The 24,463-nt window shown below is 43.4% G+C and overlaps 1 protein-coding gene across 5 annotated transcripts in view; it reads right to left on the minus strand.

Annotated features, from left to right (window-relative positions):
* Positions 1–2,854: 2,854 nt before the first annotated feature.
* The window catches only part of TMEM40 (transmembrane protein 40), a 73,850-nt gene continuing 52,241 nt past the window's right edge, over positions 2,855–24,463 (minus strand). For 3 of the 5 annotated variants that reach the window (XM_049862817.1, XM_049862813.1, XM_049862815.1), the window contains 11 exons: positions 21,732–21,812; positions 21,009–21,113; positions 13,859–13,948; positions 12,403–12,456; positions 10,245–10,280; positions 9,626–9,658; positions 9,194–9,241; positions 4,865–4,936; positions 4,384–4,458; positions 3,827–3,889; positions 2,855–3,021 (listed from right to left, as the gene is read on the minus strand). In XM_049862817.1, coding sequence (XP_049718774.1) covers positions 3,002–3,021; positions 3,827–3,889; positions 4,384–4,458; positions 4,865–4,936; positions 9,194–9,241; positions 9,626–9,658; positions 10,245–10,280; positions 12,403–12,456; positions 13,859–13,948; positions 21,009–21,113; positions 21,732–21,804 — 669 coding nt within the window. In that variant the 5' untranslated portion in view covers positions 21,805–21,812 and the 3' untranslated portion in view covers positions 2,855–3,001. The remainder of the gene's footprint in view (positions 3,022–3,826; positions 3,890–4,383; positions 4,459–4,864; positions 4,937–9,193; positions 9,242–9,625; positions 9,659–10,244; positions 10,281–12,402; positions 12,457–13,858; positions 13,949–21,008; positions 21,114–21,731; positions 21,813–24,463) is intronic. The other 2 variants (XM_049862814.1, XM_049862816.1) reach the window with 2 other exon arrangements.

Genomic DNA, 24,463 nt, shown 5'->3' on the forward strand with positions numbered 1-24,463 from the left:
GCTCTTACCTCACACCATATGCAGAAATTAATTCAAACTAGACCAAAGAACTAAACATAAGAGCTAAATTCAACTATAAAATTCTTAGAAGAAAAAAAAAATTTTTTTTTTTTTTAGATGTAAATTGTTATGACTTTGGATGAGACAATGGTTTCTTAGTTGTGACACCAAAAGCGTAAGCAACAAAAGAAAAAATGTAAATTGGACTTCATCAAAATTAAAAACTTTTGTGCTTCAAAGGATACCATCAAGAAAGTGAAAAGACAACCCACAGAATCAGAGAAAATACTACAAATCATCTGTCTGATAAGGGGAGTGTGTCTGGTATATATAAAGAACCCTTAACAGCAAAACAACCCGATTTAAAAAATGGGGAAAAGATCTAAATAGACATTTCTCCAAAGAAGATATATGAATGATCAGTAAGCTCATGAAGATGGTCAACATCATTAGCCACCACAGCTTCCAAATAAGGTTGTGCAGGTTGTTCACTGCACAAGGAGGCCCAGCCAGGGAGTGGGTAGGAACTGAAACCAGCCCTAATTTCACAGCCAAACCAAGCATCTGCTTCAGGCCTGTGACTTACCCCCAAGAGGAGTCTGAAGAATCCATCTTTTGAGAGGGCCCTCCTTTTTATATGAATACAATGAGGCCCTAGGGCTCCTGTTTCTATCCCTCCCATACCACCTCTCCACTCACCAAGGCCTGCTGGTTTATCTGTCTTATTTCCCCTTGTGTGGTAGAGGTCACTGGACTCTTCCCCTCCCTAGGAGGCCCAGCGGAGACATGACAACTAACTAGCCCAAGGAGAAGAGGAGCATCTAGTCGGACCTGGTGTCCCAGGCTTTGATGTTAGGGCTGGACCAGGAGCGGAGTGTTGACGAAATGCAACATACAGCAGGAACTCAAGAACTCTTTATTCTTCTGTGGAAATTCCTAAAACATCATTTAGAACATTGTCTTAGAACAAGAGTAAAACACTCTCATAGTACGAGTTGCTTTGGGAAGTAATAAGGCTTTCGTCACTAGAGATGTGGGAGCTGAGGTTGGAAAACCCCAGAAATGAGAGAACATTAAAAGTCCTTAGGTCTCTAGTCTCATGGTTTCCAAAAGATTAATTTTTCACCAGCCACAGCGATTTGAGCAAAATAAGGACACATAGTAAGATTTTCATAAGATTAATTTATTCAATTTTCGACTCCATTTTGTTTCTATGATTTTTCTTTTTTTTTTGGTGCAAAACTGTTCTTTCTTTTGTAAAATGGTGCTGAGAGTAGGTGATACTTGTTGTTTTTATTGTTCTCAATTGGTAAAGAGTTGGTAGCCCCAATGTTGTGGGGGTCCCTCTCCACTTAAAAAATTTTATATGTCTGAGAAATCCCAAAGTCTGGGGGAATCATTGGGCCACTCCAGCTCCCTCAGGGACGGGCGCTCTGCCTGGGGTGGGAGACTGGATTAGCCATGCTCTATAAGGCAGCTTGGCATAAGGAGAACTCAGGCTTGGATTCAATTGCAGCTCAGCCATTTACTTGCTGTGTGAACTTAAGCATGTTACTAAGGGGCTTTTTGAGCCTCTGTTTCCCCATCTGTAAATTGGGGATGATTCCACATGTCAAGGCTGCTGTGAGAATTACATCAGATAACGTATGTGAAAGTGCCTGGACCACCATAAAAACCAAAACCAAACCTGTTGCTATTAAGTCGATTCCAACTCATAGTGACCCTACAGGACAGAGTAGAACTGCCCCATACGGTTTCCAAGGAGTGCCTGGTGGATTCAAACTGCCGACCTTTTGGTTAGCAGCCATAGCTCTTAACCACTATACCACTAGGGTTTCCTGGAGCACCATAAGCACTTGAAAAAGTGTCCTCCACGAGTCTATGAGAGCGATGAAGCCCGTTCTTCTCTTCTGCTAGTCAAAGAATTTTTATTTCTTCATTCTTCCTTTATACTCTCACACTGGTCTCATCTTCTGTGTGTTCTCTAGTTTGTCACTGTCCCTCTTGATATTTAAGTCTAGAACTGAACACATGCTATAGGTGTGGCCTGGGCAGTACAAGGAGGACCTACTATCACCTCCTTCAGTCTAGACACTATAACTCTATTAATGAAACCCAAGTTTGCAATGGGTTTTGTTTTGCACCCTTACATCACTCTTTTGGTATTTGCTGAGCTGAGAATACCTAACAGCCCAGATCTCTTTCACAGGAATGTTTGCAAAGCCCTGTCTCCCATTCTGAACCTGTGCAATTGAAATCCTAGACCTAAAGTGAAGGGCTGCACATTTATCCTCTTTCATACTTTATCCAATAGGACAAAGTGTCCTCCCTGACTAGATGGGGTCAATGTGTCCTCATGCTCAAGAAACCCAAAGGAATGTTTAGCTGACTCTCTTTAGTCCAGGGAAGAGACTTTATTTGAATCTTGATGGAGTTCAGGCAGTGAAGCTGGTGCTGGATGGTGGGGCTGAGGGGAGATGCCTGGTTGTTGTGACTCTAGTCCTCAATATTTCACCTGCATCAGGGTCACCCGGGGGCCTGCCCTGGTGACTCCATGTCTCAGGGCAGCGGACTGTCTGTCTGTCCTGGGATGGCTGTATAGGACCTAAAAGCCCACAGACTAGGGATTTGAGAGAATCCATGACCCCAGAAAGATTACAGCTTGCAGGGCCTAGGGGCCTCCTACTATCTCCCGAGAGGAGGGACATCCCAGAGTCCTCCTGCTGATCCAGGTACTGGGAAGGGCTCAGACACCCCTGCCCACCCTCTCCCTTCCCTCCTGACCGCTAGGTTGCATGCCAACACTGCCCAAATGATGCCCCGGCCCCAGGCCGGTGCCAACGTTCAGATCACATGGGAGGAAAAGCTCTTTCTTTATTGCTGTAGCTTGGCCCGCCTGCACAGCTCCCACATGTCGCTCTGTCACTCCATCCTCGTGGGCTCAGGCGATGCAGTGGTGGTCAGACCGGGGCCTGGCCCAGCTGCCTGCCCGGCACTGGCCTTAGTCAGTCCTCCTAAACCCTGGAAGGCAAAGCCACAGGATGGCATGAGATTCTGAAGGAAGACAAGCCTGGTCCCTACGCTCCCAGATGCCCAAACACCCGCTCACAGCTGGAATGATATAGTCGGCCCAGAAGCCATCTATCTCCATGACCCACAGCCATTATAGCTATTTTCCCCTTTACTAATTAAATAGGCTTAAGGAGACAGAGGGAGTTGGCTTGATGACTTGGTGACATACAGGTATTGCCCCAGCACAGAGACACACAGCCACCTGGCCTTTCCATTTGAGGCATAATGGTGGGCACTGAGCTACAGGTCACCAAAGAGGATCTACTTTTGCCCAGCTCAGCTACTCTAGCTGTGTGACCCTGGACAAGTGACTCTACCTCTCTGAGCCTCTGTTTCCTCATTAGTTAAGTATAAGTAAACTACAGCCACCTCCCCAGTTGCTATTAAAAAAATAAAATCACAGAGAAGATAGCGTTTGGAAAAGTGTGAAGTATGAGAGAATGTGGAATAGTCAGATTCCCGTCACTTCTACACCGTGTCTCTCTGTTAGGGACTTTGCATCCCTTCCTCATTTGACCTTCACAACATCCTTGTGCAGTAGGCATTATTACACCCATTTTCCAGTTGAAGAAACTGAGGCTGAAAGAAGCTACAGGGCCTGTCCGGGGTCAGAGAGCTGATAAATTGGCAGAGGCAAGACTTGAATGCAGGGCCCTAACTGCAGATCTTGTGCTCTTTCCTCCTAAGCCTCATTAAAAACAGAAGACTCTGATAGGGAGAGAAGCAGTGACCATAGGAAAAATTTTCAAGTTACCCAGCACTCTAAACTTCTGAAAGAGGGGGATGAAGCCATTCAGGACACTGTGGATCCGGTATACTGTTCAAAAACAAAAGAGAAAGAGGAGTTGGGGTTTGTGCCCACTCAAGTGATATGGGATCAGATCCTTCCACCTGCCCACCCTAGACAAAAGCCTTACTCACACAAATAAAGCTCTAATGGTGGAATTTCAGGCAGCAGGTTGAGCTTAGATGATAGTGATAGTTATTATTATTAAAAACAAAAATGGACCATAAGAACAATGCCGGGAACTTGGCTGAATTCAGCACCCAGTCCCATTTATTAGCTCATTTTAGGCATCTGGCTCATTCTATTTGCCACTTTAAACTGGTTGAGTTGCATTTTTATGGAGCTGTCTAATTTTTCCACTGGGTTTGGCCAGTTATTTCACATTGACCTTGGAAGTGGTCAGGAAGAAAACATGAGCATAATGACATTTAAAAAAATGTTTAGGTCATGACCATTCTCCCGTCCCTGGCAAGCACTGTGGCCAGCCCAGCCACCCCCGCCAAGACACTGTGGGTAGGCCTTACCCAGCCCAAAGTAGATGCCAACGGTCTCCAGGGAGGCAAAGGTGATCAGGCCGACCCCGAAAGAAATAAACCAGTCTGGAAGGGAAGCCAGGGGACAGAATGATCACCCAGCAGGCCTGCCCGCCCCCCACCTCTGGCCTCCTCCCCCTCCCACCCCATCCCCATGCCACCCCTCACCGTGTGTTCCCAGCCTTCTGGGTATGCTCTACTCTCTGTGCCAGGTCCCGCATGCCGTGCCCCCATCCTTTCCCGTTTCCCCATGCCATCCCTCCCCTATGCCGCTGCTTACCCCCTCCCCGTGCCACTCCCTCCCCCATGCTGCCCCTTCCCCCGCGTCAGCCCTCTCTTCCCCCTCCCCCTTGCTGCCTCTCCTCCCCCATGCCATCCCTCCCCGGGGCCCTTCGTGCCACTCCTTTCCCATGCCGACACCCCCACCAGGGCGCCTCTCCCTACCGTGGCGCCCCCAGAACCCCCTGCTCACCTGCGTAATAGTGATAACACACCAGCAAAGCCCCGATGGCAAAGCAGAGGAGGACGAAATGGAAAAATTCGTCTGTCAAAGCAGAGGCGAGGATTACTATTTGTTTCCTTCTCCTTTTCAATTACAAAACGTGTTCCGGTCTCTGCTCAAATGTAACTTTTTTCAGGGAGGCTGCTCCTGACCACCTGAACCAAAACAGGACTCAGGCCCCACCACATTCCAGCCCTTATCTCGCTTTATTATTTTTGTAACGCTTATCATCACGCAGCGTATTTTATTTTCGTTTCTGTGCTTATTATTCTCTGTCTTCCCAGGGGGAGGCCAGCTCCTCCGTGGGCGGGGATTTTAGCCCGTCTGTTCCTGGCCGGATGCCAGTGACTAGAGCAGGGCTGGCACGCAGGGGTGCTCAATACTCGATTTGTGGAATGAATGTTAAACGCAACTGTAAAATAATGCAAATGTGTCCATTGAAAATTAGACGTTTCATGGTGCCCCATTCTCCCTCCCAATCTCACTTCTAAAAGTGAGTAGTGATTGGCAAAACCTTTCCGGGCATACTTACCCGCATTTTTTAATTAAAAAAGGGGGACCAATCTGTATACCTGCTGCTTTGCAATTTGCTTTTTCCCTTTTGTTGCCAGACCAGATCATCTTTCCACCTCAGAGCACAGAGATGTGCCTTCTTTTCTGTGGCTGCCTACTGTTGTGTTGTATATAAATTTACCCTAATTTATTTAACTGGTCCGCCATTGATGCGGGCACCATGGTGGTTCAGGGGTAGAGTTCTAGCCTTCCATGCAGGAGACCTGGGTTCAATTCCCAGCCAATGCACGTCAAACACAGTCACTATCCACCTGTCAGTGGAGGCTTGTGGGTTGCTATGACTAAGACAGACTAGAAAGAAAGGCTTGGCAATCTACTTCTGAAAATCAGCCAGTGACAACCCTGTGGATCACAACAGTGCAATCCACAACCAATTGTGGGAATGATGCAGGACCAAGCAGCATTTCATTCTGTTGTGCATGGGGTCGCCTTGAGTTGGAGGTAAGATGACAGCAGCTAACAACAACAACCATTTATGTAACTGTTGTTGTTAGTTGCCGTCAAGTTGATTCCAATTCATGGAGTGAGTCCTTCTGTGTTACAGAGGTGAAGTGCTCCATAGGGGTTTCTTGGCTTCAGTCTTTATGGAAGCAGACTGCCATGTCTTTCTCCCTCTGGGTAAGTTCGAATCGCCAACTTTTAGGTTAGCAGCCAAGCACTTAACTGCCTGTGCCACCAGAGCACCCGTTTATGTTGTTGTGTGCCATCGAGTCGATTCCTATTCATAGTGACCCTATAGGACAGAGTAGAACTGCCCCATAGGGTTTCCTAGGCTGTGGTCTTTAGGGGAGCAGATTTCCAGGTCTTTCTCCCACTGAGCTGCTCATGGGTTCAAACTGCCAGCCTTTTGGTTAGCAACCGAGCACTTAACCGTTGCACCCAGGGCACCTAGAGGTGTCCAGTTTTTTGCTGTTACCACCGATGCTGCATAAACATCACTACAAGTGAACCTTTGTGCACCTGTGTGGTAGTTCTGGAGGCCTGATGCCTACAAGTGGAATTGCAGGCTTAAAGCGTTCACACAGTTAAGAGGTACCGGGAGGAGAGGAGAGGCAGGGCCTGTGCCTGGGGCAGGAATTCAGGGGCTGTCTTAAAGGAGGCCTCCCTGTGCTTAGTCAGGCACTGTGGAGGACCTGGAGGGAGAAGGCAACTTTCCTGCTTCCTCTGGGGCCGGTCAAATGACTGTGATTATAGGAGATGCAAAAACGGTTATAAAAAAAGAAAAAAGAGGGCATTTTAGAGAAGGCTCCCTGAATGAGGCAGGTTCCCTGTCTGTGGTATTGAGGCAGCTGGTAATGTGTCCAAGTTCAGTGCAGGTCAGCTACTTGATGTGCTGTGATGCTTTGGACAAGCTTCTGAGCCTAAGCGTTCTCCTTGATAAAATGAAGAGAGCAACCTCTATGTCCCTGTGAGGATGGATGGGAATCGGGATGGGAAACTCCTTTGTTCCGACTTCAGGCATCCACACACCACCTTTGTGATTTTTACCATCTCCATGTACCACTGCCTACCACCTTCACCATTTTGTGCTAATCCAAGTACTGTCTGTAATATTATTTACTGAACATTTTTCTTTAGATTCCTTTTTTCTTAAATAAACTTTTTAAAAAGGAAACTTTATATCACAATAGTAAATGGGAAACTAGGATCCCCTGTCATAAAAACAAACACAATGAAAATAAAACAAGATGGTTAAGTTCTAGCCAGACATTGTTATCTAAAAGGCTCTGGAACACAGGGAGAGTCCTGCTCTCTCTGTGTTCCAAAGCGAAATTAGGAAAGCTCGGTGCGGCATCAAAGGCACAAACCGAGACTGTCCTCTAGGAAAGAGGGTGGAAAGGGGAATTGCTTTCTTGCTTTGCAGTATAATTTCATGTCCTGAAGCACCTTGGACATGGCCTGCACTTCAGGAATCTCAGTTTTGGTGCAACGAACCTCGCTTTATAATCCAGGGAAATTAATCAGCATGCCCTGGTTTATCCAGCCGGACAGGGGCAGGACCAGCAGCTCAGACCCACATCTCCCCAATCCCAGAAGGTGGGGTTTTTGCAACCATTTAAGATGCTTGTAGAACAACTGCCATTTGTTAATCAAAAACCTGTTCTCTTAAGAGGACGAAAAGACAAGCCACAGACTGGGAGAAAATATTTGCGAAACAACTATCTGATAAAGGAGTTGTATCTAAGATATACAGAGAATTCAACAATTAAGAATTCAACAAACAAGGGAGTAAACATCTCAATTATAAGATCTGAACAGATGCCTCACCAAAGAAGATAGACAGATGTATATGAAAAGACGCTCAACATCGTAAGTCACTAAGGATTTAAACAATGAGATACCACTACATATCTGTCCAAGACACTGACACCATCAAATGCTGCCAAGGATGTTAAGCAACAGGAGCTTGTGTTCATTGCTGGTGAGAATGCAAAGCACTACAGCCACTTTGGGAAGCAATTCTGGCAGTTTCTTATAAAGCTATCCGTAGGCTTACCATACAATCCAGCAATCACACTCCTAGGTATTCACTCAGAGGAACTGAAAACTTAAGTCCACACAAAAACCTGCGTACAAATGTTTATAGCAGCTTTATTCATAATTGCCCAAAACTGAAAATAACAAAGGTGTCCTTCAATAGGTGAACGGATAAACAATCTGTGATCTATCCACACAATGAAGTATTATTCAGTGATTAAAAAAAAAAGAAATGAGCTACCAAGCTACGGAAAGACATACAGTAACCTTAGATGCCTACTGCTAAATGAAAGAAGTCAGTCTGACAAGGCTGTAACTGTATGACTCCAGCTACATGATATACAGGAAAAGGCAAAACTATAGAGGCAGTGAAAATATCAGTGGTTGCCAGGGGTTTGGGGAAGGGGAGGAGGGATGACTAGGTGGAGCACAAGGCATTTTTAGGGCAGCGCAACTCTTCTGAATGATGCTGTAGTGGTGGACACAGCATAACCCAGACACCACCAAACACATGATACTATGTCAAAACCCACAGGACTGTACAACACAAAGAATGAAGTCTAATCGTTTATATTAGTATGGTTAATAGTAAAGTGTCAATATTGGCTCATCGACTGTAACAAATCTACCACATGAATAAAAAATATAAGATGTTAATAGGAGAGAGTGTACAGGGGGCAGGGGATAAATGGGTATGCTCTGTACTTTCTGCTCCGTACTTTCTGCACGGTTTCTCTGTAGATCTAAAATTGCTCTAAATATAAAGTGTATTTGAAAACAAAAACAAACTGTGATCTCTCCCCTCCCCGCTCATCTTTCCAGGCCTGAAACAGAGGTGGTCCCTCTAGTTCTCCTGGCTCCTTCTGTAGGGTCTAGCCAAGTCTGACCTCATGGCTTCCTCAGCCTGGCCCATTTCTAGCACCCCCCACCCCATCCTGCCACAACGCCTGGAGAGCCTTCATCATCGTAGTGACTGTGTGTAGCAGAGAGAGAGAACAGGAACAGGGGTCAAGCCCAGGCCCTGCCTCTTACTTGCTGTAAGACCACTCCCCATTCTTGAGTCTGTTTCCATATCTGTAAATGGGAATAGCTGCACCACCTTTTCCAGGTGATTCTAAGCAGAGGAGTTTGCATGTAGGGCACATGACAGGGGCGGGATATGATTGTTCTAAGCCACCAGCTGACTTTCTTCAGATAGAAATCTGCCCCAGACAGGCAGAAGCTGCCTTGAAACGCTAATTTCCTTACCATCTTTCTTGATATTCAGTCTTCTTAATGGAGAGGCCTCCACTTCTCCTTAGGAACAAGGGAGAGATAAGTGCTTAACTCTGACGTGGGAAGAGTAGCTTTTCTTCCCTGACTGAGAATTGACCTCAGGGGTTCTTCTTCCTGGGCCAGAGGGCACTCACTGCAGGGCCAGTCAAGGCAAAACTGTGAAGGGGGGGTGGCTGTTCCTGGGGCCCCGACCAACGCCCTTCTCCTTCACAGATCTTAGTCTGCATTCCATATCCCCTGAGCCTGGAGGTCCCTTTCCTGAATCATGGTGACCCCTGCCTGGTGACAGCGTCCCTGCTACACCAACAAACCCTCTCAGGCTGTCTTGTTGCCCTCCCTACCCAGCCCCCACTCCCCTGGAATCCAGGCCGCCTCCCACTCTCCTCTTTGAGTTTGCATATTTACCGCTTGCTGGGTCAGAGCCTCTCCTCCGGAGTCCTGGAAATTAGAAACACATTAGATCAGCTTGGGTCCTTAACAGGGGCCTCCCTTCTGGGAGAGCCATAGGCCCTGCTCAAATCCTCCAGCCCCCTGAGGGATCTTTTTCTTTAGTCATTGATGGTTATAATCGCCTTGTCTCCTACCTGGATCCCCTTTCTAATCTGCAGGGGCTCCTGCCTCATGCTGAGTCCAGGCCAGAAAACCCCAAAAAACTCAAACCAAACCAGTTGCCATCAAGTGGATTCCGACTGATGGTGACCGCATGTGTGCAGCATAGAATTGCCCCATAGGGTTTTCAATGGCTGTGACCTTTTGGAAAGAGATTGCCAGGCCTCTCCTCCGAGGTGTCTTGGGTGGCTTCAAACCACCAACCTTTCCACTAGTAGTTGAGTGCTTAACTATTTGCTCCACCCAAGGACTCCAGGGCCAGGGCTCCAGGCCCCTCTTATACCTGCTCTCACTTGGGAGTTCCCATCTCCCACAGTATGTGCATTGACAAAGGCTAGCCCTCACAGGGCAGACAGGCAACACCCAGGCCTTGCCACCAGCTCCAGTGACCCGTCTCCCCTAACCAGACACTCACCTGACTCCCCAGAGGGCACCATCTCTCCAGGTGCACCTGCACAGAAGGAAGAGCAGTGGTCACATAGCCATCATCATCTGGCTGGGGAGAAGTGACTCCAAGGGGAACGTCTCTCACAGGCTGACCTGGAGTATGTCAAATGGGGACAGGAGCAAGCTGGGGGAAGGGGCGCTGTTCCATTGAAAGGGGACGCTACCCCCCAGCCAGCTGAAAACTGTCTGTCCAGTGTGACAGGTCTTCCAATTTTCCATGAGAAGCCAGACTCCCAGGTTTTTATGTGAAACCTCCTGATTTTTTAAAAAAAATGTTGGCAACTATCTTATTTCATTAGCTCGAAGATGCCATCATTTGTAAGACTTGACATTTTATGTACTACAAGCAAGAAAACTCCCTGCCAATTACACTTGCAAGTTGCTAGTAATGGTAATTTAAAGATATTTGGAGTTTTAAGATGCATCTTTATTTCGGAGATGTTCAAATGTGTAAAAATGTGAGTTGTAGAATTGATTAAATGTAGCAACTAAAAAAAAAACACTCTGTGAGCCAAATAAAACACATCTGCATACAAATGGGCTTCAGTTTTCCACCTCTTTCTGTTCTGTGCCTATCCTGGTGCAGGTGCTCACACCTGATCACGTGAACCCCAGCCCCACCTTGGTCCTGAGTGGTGGGAGCCAAGCTGGGTTGTATACTAGGACCCTTGCCGCGAGTGGGGCCTGGGGGTAGCCTGTGGGTCAAGCCCCTTGTCTGGGCTGCCTAGGAGTGGAGTGAGCTGTTCTGAGCTGCAGCCTCCCCATCAGTGCGGTCTGGGGCGTGGCTTTCCCGCCTCATTCACCAGCTGCTCTGCCTATTCTAGTTCTCTAGCGATCCCTCTCCTAGTTCTGTCACCTTCTTCCTGTCAAGGGCAGGCAGGACCCCTCATGATGACCACCCCCAAGAGTCCTGGTCCCGTTACACTTCTTGTACTTCAGGTCGGCCCCAAGACACAGACATCAGAAGGGGTCACTCAACACATGGCTGTGAACAAACACTCTACACACTGCAAATGGTGGCACCATGTGTGAAATGACCAAAGAGTGGCCAGTCCCAAGGGTACAGAGAACACATCCAGAACATCATGAAATGAGACTTAAAAATATAATTTACTAAATACCTCCAAGGTCTTGGGGGAAGTAATTCACAAGTAAGTGATTATATTTTCTACAGTGAATATGAATTACTTGCATTATGAGAAAAAAAAAATGCTAAACCCTTGTCAACATTACGGTTTCTACCTTTTTGTATACCCAGTGAAACCTTTCTTTTCTTAAACTACTTGAGTAATTAAAAATATTTTTCTAAACAAAAAAAAAACCCTCAAAAAACAAAAAAACACCCAAATCAGAAAATTCATATAAACAAAATAAATATATTACCCACAGTACTACCACCTAGAGACAACCACTGGTTATATTTTTATGCATAACAGATGACTCATTTTTCTTTGAATACACCTATATATATGTATTTTTTTCTGTCATTTTTCTTGGGTTATTACCAGGTGTGAGGAAACTAAGTAGATTTTGCAATGGTTGGGTTAAACAAAGTTCAATAGGCTTCTCCTTTAATCTGGCAGTTTGTATTTGTCAGGCTCTTTTGCAAACTGGCTTACTCCCTACAAACTCCCCCATTTCATCTAGCAAGTTCTACCAAGCAAAGCGCCATAATATTTATAATGCTTCACTATAATAATGATGGCACTTGGAAACAATTATTCCATAAAATGAGTTTTGCAGAAATGAGATCCTGAATTTCCCCTTGCATGTTTAAAGAGCCTAGTATTCCAAGAGAGAACGCACTGATCATGTCCTCTTTTGCTGGTTGGGTAGCTGAGACCCAGAAAGATTAGGTGACTGATCAAGGTTACCCCACAAGTCAAAGTTACAGCTTGGAAGAGGCTGTAAAATTTCCTCCAGACATCACCATGGTAGAAAAGGCTCATGTCCCCGTCCCCATCAGCCAATGTTATAACACTATCTTTGTCACATCTTCTATATTTGCCTGGGACTTTTCAGCTTACAGGACATCCTCATGACCTTATTTCCACTCCAAAAATTTCTAAACCCCCATGTCCTTGGTCTAATTCTGTTTTCTCTGAAGCCACTGGATGACTGATTACCTTCATAGAGCTGAAGCCCATCCTTTGAAACGTCAGGCTGAACGTGCTCGGCACCTGGTTGAGACACAAACCCCTTTAGTCAGCTCTCCCCAGTCACAGTGGCTCAGGGCAGCCTCAGTGTCCCACATGTCTGAAGCCTTAAAAGGTAACACAGGCCCTCTGTGTGCATGTGTGTGTGGGGGGGGGGGGGTGGAGTGTGAGTCTTCAAGAGGCAAGACAGCCCTACAAGTGCTTCGGTTTTGCATTGACACCCCTCTCAGAGCCCCCAGAGGTAAAAGCCTTCAGTTTACTTAGAATTGGGGACTGAGAGGGACTGGGACTTATTTAAAGTCAATAATAATAGTTGCCATTTATTGAGTACTCACGATGTACCAACACTATACTAAAACCAAAAAACCAAACCTGTTTCCCTCGAGTCTGCTCTAACTCATAGTGACACTGTACTAAGTATTTATGTTTAATACTTCATTTGATCCTCATGGAAATCCTATGAAGAAGGTATTACTATCGCTCCCACCCATTTTAAGATAAGGAAACTGAGGCTCAAAAAGTTAAATTATTCTCCCAAGGTCATACAGCCTATAAGTGGTAACTCCAAGATTCAAACCCAGGTCTATCTCCAAAGCCTACATTCAACTCAACTGCAGCTTCATGGAAGCATTTATTAAGCACCTCGTGTGTGCCAAGGTTCTGCACTAGACATTAAAAAAAAAAAAAGCCTGTTGCAGTCCCGTTGATTCCGACTCAAGGCCATCCCATATGTTTCACAGAGTAAATTGTGCTCAATAGGGTGCATAGAAAAAATTATCTTCTTCTGGTTATAAAATAAAATATGCTAATGTAAGCTATAGATTTTAGTTAATACTAACTGATTAATAATAATTTAGTTAAAAATAATAATAATTGGTTCATTAACTGTAACAAATGTACAATGCAAAATGTTAATAGGAGAAACAATGTAGGGGGGAAGTATATGGGAACTCTGTACTTTTTGCACAATTTTTTGTAAACCTAAAACTGCTCTAACAAACTAAGTCTATTAAAAATAAAATAAAATGTGCTTATTGTAAAACATTTATAGTATAGGAAAGTTCCAAAAAAGAAAACAGAGATCATTCATAATTATACCATCCAGAGATAATCACTTTTTGATATTTTCCCTTCTAGTTTTGTTTCTAACCAAGTATGTGTGATTTCTACAAAACATAAAAGAGATTAAATTAATTATATAATTTGATGTCTTTCTTTTTCAATTCACAGATACATGAAGAATGGAGCTGTAACACAGACAGGGTGTAGCATCATTTGTCTAATTCCTTGTTGTTGAACGTTTAGATTACTTCGTATTTCTGCTCTAAAAAAAAAAAAAAAAAAAAACTTTTTTTTTTTTTTATAAACAATAAGGAAACTCTGATGGCATAGTGGGTTTAGATTTTTTTTTTTTTAAATCCCCTACCAGGCGAGCTGTCCCTGTGTGGGTGTCCTGCCACCAGTCTCCGTCGATGTTTTCTGGTTACTCTGGGGTGCTGGTCCTCACCACTGCCTTCTGCAGGGAACAAACATAAGCTGTAGGAGAACCTCAGCCTGGAAGGAGCTGAGGATATGTTCATTCTGACTGTGACTCTAATACTTTGCAACATGTTTTCTCCTTTTCAAAATGGGCAATTGAGAGCTTGACATAACTAATGCCATAATGACACTCTAAGTAACCTGTAAGTTTTTTTTATTGCAACAGCTGCACTGGTCTCTTTCCAAAAGGGTGCAGGGCCTTCTCAGCTTTTGTGGCCTTGGTCTCCCTCCTCTTCTTTGTTCTCTTAGGAAATGGCCTTCAGCCTGCAAGACAGCAGCTAGGAAGGCTGCCTGGCGCTTTTGGTCTGCAACTTTCTCTCTTGCTCCTTATCTTAGTCAGAGTAAACTTGGCAGGCCAGTTCCACTAGCTGAGAGATTTTTATGTAAGTTTTTTTGCCTGTTACAAACATAAAGACTAGAGTCCAGATGTCTGGCATGCATATCTTTAGTTTAATAAAGAGTTTCTTGTAGTTGTTTTGTGATGTATATGACCATCTGTGGACTATGTGCTTGAAAACACTAGGTAATTCTTGCCAAAATGATACATAAGCTCTTATGTAAAAATTGCTTTTCAGGACTCCATAAACACAGCCTGCATTGCTGTCAGAGTTTCTGTTGGTGTCACCTCCTAAGAAACTTTCTCTCTCTTTCTGACTTCGAGTATGTTTCATTGGCTCGACTACTCCAGGGCACAGGCCCTAATCCAGTAACATGAACACAATGCATCTCAGAATTTAGTTCAGGCGAGGGGTGTGGTTTGGAGGAAAGAGCTCTACCAGGGGGTGGTGTGAGGGTAGGAGACCTGCCACTGCATGACAAATCACTAAATATCTTTGTTGGCTTCTTGTCTACTTAATATTTCCGTTGGTGTCTTGTCTACTTCATAAGGCTTTCATGAAGATAAGACAAGTTCATATTTAAAAAAACAGTTGCCATCAAGTCAATTCTGACTCATGGCCACCCCATGTATTGAACAATAGGGTTTTCAAGGCTGTGATCTTTTGGAAGCAAATCGCCAGGTTTTTCTTAGGGTACCTCTAAGTGGACTAGAACCTCCAACCTTTCAGTTAGCAGCTGGGAGCTTAACAGTTTGTGCTACTCAGGGACCCCAAGGTCATATAAGGTATCATATTAGTGAGGTTAAAGGTTAAGCTGAGGTCACATCCCCTGTAGAAAGCCCTTTCCAACTGTCCCAACTCACACTGATCTTGCCCACTCCTCTGGGGTTTTTACAGCATCAACTGTCTGCGCTTGATACACTGAGCTTGAGGGTTAGTGGTCCTTGGATGCTCATCTCTCCAACCCTCTTGAGTTCCTGAAGGACAAGCCTTGAGTCCTCCACTGTCCCAAGGGTGCTCAGCCTTGAGGGAGCTTGATAAAGTCCTGAACAATTACCCGGTCTTTTGCACACTTGGACCAGTCAGCATTCCAGGAATACAGGCCCAGTAGTTTCTGGCCCCAGGTCTAGCAGATGCCCTTTCTGCAGGATGGCCAAAGGGCTGAGCTGTCCCTCAGTGTGCTTGGGGACCTCCTGATCAATCATGGATAATTTTTACAAATCCAGAAAATCAAGTTGACTGTGGTTCAAAATCAGTGCATACGCAATCTCAACTAGATACAAAGAAGTATCAGGAAGGACATCGAAATGACAACAGTAGAGATAAGATTGTGAGTGACTTCTATTTTCTTCCCTTCTGTATTTTAAGAAAAAAAAAACGTTTTCATTACTACAAAGATAACGACTGTTGCAAAAAAATCAAACTGCACAGAAAATAAATAAAAAATCCCCCAGATTTCATCAGCCAGGGACAACGTCCATCAACATGTGAACAAACGTTATTTTAGCTCTCTCTATAATAGACTCTTAATTTACATGAAAGGTATTATAGGATATGTGCTGTTTAAAATGAGGACAATTTTTTTAAATGCTCTCTAACGCGACTTTTGAAAAAAATAACTATTGGCAGAAAACTAAAAAAAAAAAACCTGTTGTCATCAAGTCAATTCTGATTCATAGCAACCCTAAGACAGGGTAGAACCTACACCATAGGATTTCCAATGAGCAGATGGTAGATTTGAACTGCTGATCTTTTGGTTAGCAGCCAAGTTCTTAACCACTACTCCACCAGGGCTCCATGGACAGAGGATTCATTATTTCTTACTGGTGTTGCCAGTACCCATCACAGAACCTGGCACCTAGTTGGTACTTTGTAACTGCTTATTGAATACACGTAAGGAATACACTAACATTTATTTGGTGGTTATTTCCGGGTAATGGATTAAGGGTGATTTTTTTTCTTTCTATTTCTCTATCATAGCCATTGAAAATCCTATGGAGTACAGTTCTACTCTGAAACACAGGGAGTCACCATGAGTTGCAATCAACTTGATGGCAACTGGTTTTATATGTATATATATATATATGCCCTATATTTCCTACAAGGAGTCTGGGTAGTACAAACTGTTTGCAATTGGCTGCTAATCTAAAGGTTGACAGTTTGAACCCACCAGCAGTTCCAAGGAAGAAATGCCTGGTAATCTGTTTCCATAAAGATTCCTGTTGTTAATTGCTATCAAGTCAATTCCAGCTCATGGCAACCCCATATGTGCAGAGTAGAACTGCTCCATAGAGTTTTCAAAGCTGATCACCAGGCCTGTCTTCCAAGGTACCTCTTTGTTTACAGCCAAGTAAACCCTATGGAGCACAACTCTACCCTGCAATACATGGAGTTGCCATGGGTAGGAATCAACTCAATGGCAAAAGATTTTTTTTTTTCGACAATGTGCCTATGTATAACCCACTGCTGTAGAGTTGATTCTGACTCATAGTGACCCCATAGGGTTTCCTAGGCTGTAAATCTCTGCGGAAGCAGACTGCTACATCTCTCTCCTGAGAAGCCACTGGGAGTTTTGAACTGCTGATCTTTTGGTTAGCAGTCAAGTGCTTTAACACCAGGTCTCCTTATGTACCTATGTATAACCTTTTACAATTGAAAAAAAAAAACAACAAAACTTAATTTAAAAATAATAGGATACCTTAAAACCATAAGATACGTAGGGAGGGAGTGGTTGGATTCTAGACCATGAGTTGGGGTCCTGCGTGGAGAGGCAGGCTGGGAGCTTCAGAGTGGGGTCCCCAGGTTCAGGCCTTTAGAGCTAGGGATCACTGTCAGCCTGGAAGAGGGACAGGTCTGATTCCAGCAGCAGACCAGCCACAGTGGGTTGGGGACCATTATCCTGAATGTCACTCTGTCTCTGGGCTTCTAGGACTGTCTGTTTTCCTGTTTCCTCTAGGACTCTCTGGAGTTTGGGAAATTACAGCTAGTCCCATGCCTGGGGCAGAGACCTCTCCCTTGAGGGAGAGCATTGGCTGGGGAGCTGTGCTTCCTGAGAGTCAACCCGATTCAGAAGACAGAACATCCCTTCCCACCCAGGGAGGAGAAATCAAAGGACAGGCCACAAACAGCCCCTCTGCTCCTGAGAGCTCTTCTACCAGAGCTAAACCTTGTAGGTGGCCTGGTTGTTTCTGTTTTGTTTTAAAATAAGGGCAGTGGCTTCCTTTCTAGTCCCGTGAGGAGAGTGGCTGCAAATCAACCTATGGTACCCACTAATCACTCTCCCTCCACTGTCTGCTGAAATAATCATTCATTCTGTGTCTTTCTGAGCCCTAGGGGCTCAGTGGTTAAGAGCTCATCTGCTAACCAAAAAGTCAGTAGTTCGAATCCACCTGCAATTCCTTGGAAACACTATGGGGGCAGTTCTACTCTTGCCTATAGAGTATGAGTCAGAATCAACTCGATGGCAATGGGTTTCTGTGCCTTTCTGGTCTTTCTCCTTAAGCCTCACTCTCATTCTTTGCAAAACAAGGACATTAGATTAAGGCAGTGCTTTACAAGCATTTTGTTATTAGCAGTGGGAACCCTTTCATCAAATAATAGCTTAAGTCGGAGTTCATAACGTAAAAGAGATCACAGTGAAGGCGCTCTGGTCACCAAGGGGTAGTCCAGAGCCCATGTTCCCTGGTCCTCCTGATTTCAGAGAGACCTCCAGGGAATCCTAAGTTATTAAGCCTTTTTACAGCAGGTCAGTTGGTCCCTCTGTACCTCAGTTTCCTCACCTGTAAAGTGGGAATAATAGTAGTACCTTCCTCAGAGGGTTGCCGTGAGAATTAAATGAGTTATTATGTACAAAGTACTTGGAACAGTACCTGGCACATAGTACGTGCTCAATAAATACTAGTTTTTTTTTTTATTTTTATGATGTTGATGATGATGACGCTATAAATTCAACATCATATTTTGAATTAAAAGAATATTCTACCTATTAAAGTACTTGTGAGAAACTTATATAAGGATATGATTTGTACAAAAAATCCAAAAAGTAAAAGCTATTGCACATTTTATGAGAATCTCATTTTATGAGAATTGTAAAATGGGGGGGGGGGGTGGGGAATCTTAATAATAATAGCTATTTTTAGAGCTTTTACTATGTCATAGGTTCTGTTCTAAGACATGATATGTATGAAAAATTTAATCCTCATAATAATCCTATGAGGTAATAACACTTGGCATCACCTGCATTTGAGAGATGAGGACACTGAGGTACAGAGAGGTTAAGCAATTTATCCAAGGACACACAGCTAGTTAGCAGCAGGGATAAATTTGAACCTAGGCCGTCTGCTTGACTGAATCTATGTATTGACCACAGCACTAGGGTGTCCCTATAAACCTAAGTGTCAGAGTAGAGGAGATGCAGCTACATGAGGGCTAGTTAGCAAACATTAAAAACAGCTACAAGGATATCACAGAATAACATGCCAAAATGCTTATGGTAAGATACAAAACTTTTTTTTAGCAGAGGACAAAATTGTCTATATGATCAGATTACAACTGTGTACAAGTTATATGTATAGTAGATGGGCTCTAGAAGGAAATGAGAAGAAAAACAATTGAAGCATCAAGTTGGGGGATTATGGGGAATTGTTTTTGCATGTAAAATTTTGGAATAATATTGTGAGATATATATACACACATGTATATATAAACCCTGGTTGTGCAGTGGTTAAGCACTTGGCTGCTAATGGAAAGGCTGATGGATCAAACCTACCCATTGGTTCCATAGGAGAAAGACTTGGCAATCTTCTCTGTAAAGATTATAGCCTTGAAAACCCTATGGGGCAGTTCTACTCTAGGAGTTGGAATCAACTCAACAGCACCTAACAACAACTATGTATACATACACACATCATATTTGTAATACCTAGAACAAAGTTTTCTGTTTTGTTTTTGTGCTTTTTTTTTTAATAATATTTTATTGTGTTTTTGGTGAAAGTTTACACAGCAGGTTAGGTTCCCCTTTGACAATATCCACACAAACTGTTCAGTGACATTAAAACAAACCTGTTGGCATCAAGTCGATTCCAACTAATAGAGACCCTATAGGTTAGAGTAGAACTGCCCCGCAGGGTTTCCAAGGCTGTAAATCTTTTTTTTTTTTTTTCTTTTTTTAGTTGTACTTTGGATGAAGGTTTACAGAACAAACTAGCTTCTCATTAAACAGTTAGTACACATATTGTTTTGCAACATTGGTTACCAACCCCAGGACATGTCAACACTCTCCTTTCTCAAATTTGGGCTCTCTATTACCAGCTTCCCTGTCCCCTCCTAACTTCTAGATCTTGCCCCCGGGCTGGTGTGTCCCTTTAGTCTCATTTTGTTTCATGGGCCTGTCTAATCTTTGGTGAAAGGTGAACTTCAAGAGTGACTTACTTAGCTAAAAGAGTATCCAGGGGCGATACTCTCGGGGTTTCTCCAGTCTCTGTCAGGCCAGTAAGTCTGGTCTTTTTTGCTTTTTTGAGTTAGAATTTTGTTCTACATTTTTCTTCAGCTCTGTCCAGGACCCTCTATTGTGATCCCTGTCAGAGCAGTGGTCAGTGGTTGTAGCTGGGCACCATCTAGTTGTATTGGACTCAGTCTGGTGGAGGCTGTGGTAGTTGTGGTCCATTAGGCCTTTAAACTAATCTTTCCTCTGTGTCTTTGGTTTTCTTCATTCTTCCTTGCTCCCGAAAGGGTGAGACCAGTGGAGTATCTCAGATGGCCGCTCACAAACTTTTAAGACCCCAGATGCTACTCACCAAAGTAGAAAGTAGAACATTTTCTTTATAAGCTATGTTATGTCATTTGAGCTAGATGCTACCTGAGACCATGGTCCCTACAGCCTAAGCCCAGTAATTCAGTCCCTCAGGGAGTTTGGGTGTATCTATGGAGCTTCCATGACCTTGCCCCAAGGCTGTAAATCTTTATAGAAGCAGACTGCCATATCTTTCTCCCGAGAAGGGGCTGGTAGGTTTGAACCTCTGACCTATCGGTTAGCAGCCGAGCGCTTAACCACTGTGCCATCTGGGCTCCTACAGTGACATTAGTTAGATTTATCATAGTATGTTAATGTTCTGTTTAAATGTGTTCAGTTTATTCCCTTTCCAGTACTCTAGTTTCCCTGTCCCCTTATATTCTCATCTTTGCTTTTGAGAAATTGTTGACCTTTTGGTCTCATACTGATGGTTTTAAAGTAGGGAACCGATCTTACGGGTAATATCCTTTATCTTGTGTGCCACTCTATTTCGCTAAAAGGTGATCTCAGGGGATAGGCTCGGTTCTAGGTTTAGAGTGTCTTAGGGCAATAGTCTCAGGGGGTCCTCTGTTCTCTACTGTTCCAGTTTGTCTGCCTTTTTTTTTTTTTAATAATAATGAGTTCTACTCCATGCATTTCTCCCATTCTATCCAGGACTAACTGTTGTTGCCCCATAGACCAAGGTTTTACTGGTGGTTACCAGAGGCGGATGACAGAGGGAAAGAGGCAATCATGGTTTAGGAAGCCGTGAGCTTCTGTTTATGGTGATGGAAAATTTGACAACGACTATGGGTGATGGTTGTACAACATGATTAATTGATATCACTAAATTGCACACATGAAAAATGTTGAATCGGCAAATGTTGTGTTATATGTATTTTTACAACAACAAAAAAAAATTGCTATACCTGAGGATGAGCAGGAAGAGGAGGAGGAAGACTTGTCTTTCTCATTTAGTTCTTGGGAAAAGAGTCCAGTCTCCCTGTCTTGCTCATGGAAGTTCGTGTCTCCGTCTGGGAGGCACACAGAGGTGAAGGGATGAGCATTTCCCACCGTTTCCACCCCAGCACCATCGAGGCCTGCCCTTTTCCTAGATGATGGCTTGTACTTGGGGAGCCAGGAGAGACATACACCCAAAGCCAGTGGAAGGTGCAGGACATCAAGGCTCTCAGATGTCCCAGGGTCTTTAGAGAGGCCCAGGGTGGAAATTTCGCTAAGCTCCCCGCCCTGCCCAGAGACCACTAGACTCTAAGAGCAGCTGCCAATCTAGAATGTCTCTGAAATTTACAAATGGGATCTGAACAAGCCCTAAACCTTTTCATCCTTCAGTCTGAAGTCAGACAGGACCTTTTCCACCCTTTAAGACCTCTCCATAGAGCCAGCCCAGAGCCTTCCTGAGATTTGGGAAGCAACTGAAGGCCATCACAGCTAGAAAGTACTTGGAACAGACTGAACCAAACACTTGGTGTGTGTGTGTTCATGTGTGTAAAATTACTACTTCTCTAGAGATTTCAGCTGTAACTTGAGCCATTGGACCACAGGAGCTGAGGAAGAACTTTTCCTGTCCCACCCACTGCTGGACTCCACTTCCCATATGGCTTTGCCCACAAGGTGAGGGAAGGCAAACATACAGTCTAGATCTTCCGTTTCTCTGGGGACTCGATTGTGGTCTTGAGTCTGGGAGGAAGATTCTGAAGTCTCCATGATCTTCCCTGGAGGAATAATAATAATAGCTAGTTAATATCACCTTAGTTAATATCCTTAATATATAAAAAACTGTACAGGTACAAGGCAGGGGGGAGGGGGCCAAGATGGCTGACTAGGTAGACGCTACCTCAGATCCCTCTTGCAACAAAGACTCGGAAAAACAAGTGAATTGATCACATACATGACAAGCTACGAACCCTGAATAACAAACACAGATTTAAAGAGTGGACCTGAGTGACGGAGACGGAGAACGAACAACTATGGGGAAGCAGCGACTGTTTTCGGAGCCTGCAGCCAGCGTCCCAGTCAGTGATGGCTCGGAGACAGCAGTCGATATCAAACCACATAAAGAAGCAGACCATGACAGCTTCTACAACCCCCCAAACAAAAGAATCAAAATCTTTCCCAAATGAAGATACAATCCTGGAATTATCAGATACAGAATAAAAAAACTAATTTACAGAATGCTTCAAGACATCAGGGATGACCTCAGAAATGAAATAAGGCAAACCCCAGAAAAAGCCAAGGAACACACTGATAAAACAGTTGAAGAACTCAAAAAGATTATTCAAGAACATAGTAGAAAAATTAATAAGTTGCAAGAATCCATAGAGAGACAGCATGCAGAAATCCAAAAGATTAACAATAAAATTACAGAATTAGACAATGCAATAGGAAGTCAGAGGAGCAGACTTGAACAATTAGAATGCAGAGTGGGAAATGTGGAGGACCAGGGAATTAACACCAACATAGCTGAAAAAAAATCAGATAAAAGAATTAAAAAAAAAATGAAGAAACCCTGAGAATCATGTGGGACTCTATCAAGAAGGATAACTTGCGTGTGATTGGAGTCCCAGAACAGGGAGGGAGGACAGAAAACACAGAGAAAATAGTTGAAGATCTGCTGACACAAAACTTCCCTGACATCATGAAAGACGAAAGGATATCTATCCAAGATGCTCATCGAACCCCATTTCAGATTGATCCAAAAAGAAAAACACCAAGACATATTACCATCAAACTTGCCAAAACCAAAGATAAACAGAAAAATTTTAAAGCAGCCAAGGATAAAAGAAAGGTCTCCTTCAAGGGAGAATCAGTAAGAATAAGTTCAGACTACTCAGCAGAAACCATGCAGGCAAGAAGGCAATGGGATGACATATACAGAGCACTGAAGGAGAAAAACTGCCAGCCAAGGATCATATATCCAGCAAAACTCTCTCTGAAATATGAAGGCGAAATTAAGATATTTACAGATAAACACAAGCTTAGAGAATTTGCAAAAACCAAACCAGAGCTACAAGAAATACTAAAAGAAATTGTTTGGTCAGAAAAACAATAATATCAGATACCAGCACAACACAAGGTCACAGAACAGAACATCCTGATATCAACTCAAATAGGGAAAACACAAAAACAAATCAAGATTAATTAAAAAAAAAAAAAAAAAGCTCAAAACAGGGAATCATTGAAGTCAATATGTAAAAGATCACAATAATCAAAAAGAGGGACTAAATACCGGTGGCATAGAACTGCCATATGGAGAGGGATACAAGGCGATATAGGACAATACAAGTTAGGTTTTTACTTAGAAAAATAGGGGTAAGTATTAAGATAACCACAAAGAGGTATAACAAGTCCATAACTCAAAATAAAAGCCAAGAAAAACATAACGACTCAGCAAACACAAAGTCAAATACTACGAAAATGAGGATCTCACAATTTACAAAGAAAAACGTCTCAGCACAAAAAAGTAAGTGGAAAAATGAAATTGTCAACAACACATATAAAAAGGCATCAAAATGACAACACTAAACACTTACTTATCTATAATTATGCTGAATGTAAATGGACTAAATGCACCAATAAAGAGACAGAGAGTCTCGGACTGGATAAAGAAACACGATCCGTCTATATCCTGCCTAAAAGAGACACACCTTAGATTTAGAGACACGAACAAACTAAAACTCAAAGGATGGAAAAAAATATATCAAGCAAACAATAAGCAAAAAAGAAGAGGAGTAGCAATATTGATTTCTGACAAAATAGACTTTAAACTTAAATCCACCACAAAGGGTAAAGAAGGACACTACATAATGATAAAAGGGACAATTGATCAGGAAGATATAACCATATTAAATATTTATGCACCCAATGACAGGGCTGCAAGATACATAAATCAAATTTTAATAGAACTGAAAAGTGAGATAGACACCTCCACAATTATAGTAGGAGACTTCAACACACCACTTTCGGAGAAGGACAGGACATCCAGTAAGAAGCTCAATAGAGACACGGAAGACCTAATTACAACAATCAACCAACTTGACCTCATTCATTTATATAGAACTCTCCACCCAACTGCTGCAAAGTATACTTTTTTTTCTAGCGCACATGGAACATTCTCTAGAATAGACCACATATTAGGTCATAAAACAAACCTTTGCAGAATCCAAAACATCAAAATATTACAAAGCATCTTCTCAGACCACAAGGCAATAAAAGTAGAAATCAATAACAGAAAAACTAGGGAAAAGAAATCAAATACTTGGAAACTGAACAATACCCTCCTGAAAAAAGACTGGGTTATAGAAGACATTAAGGAGGGAATAAGGAAATTCATAGAATGCAACGAGAATGAAAATACTTCCTATCA

Source organism: Elephas maximus, chromosome 20, assembly GCF_024166365.1.
Source record: "Elephas maximus indicus isolate mEleMax1 chromosome 20, mEleMax1 primary haplotype, whole genome shotgun sequence".
Taxonomy (NCBI): domain Eukaryota; kingdom Metazoa; phylum Chordata; class Mammalia; order Proboscidea; family Elephantidae; genus Elephas; species Elephas maximus.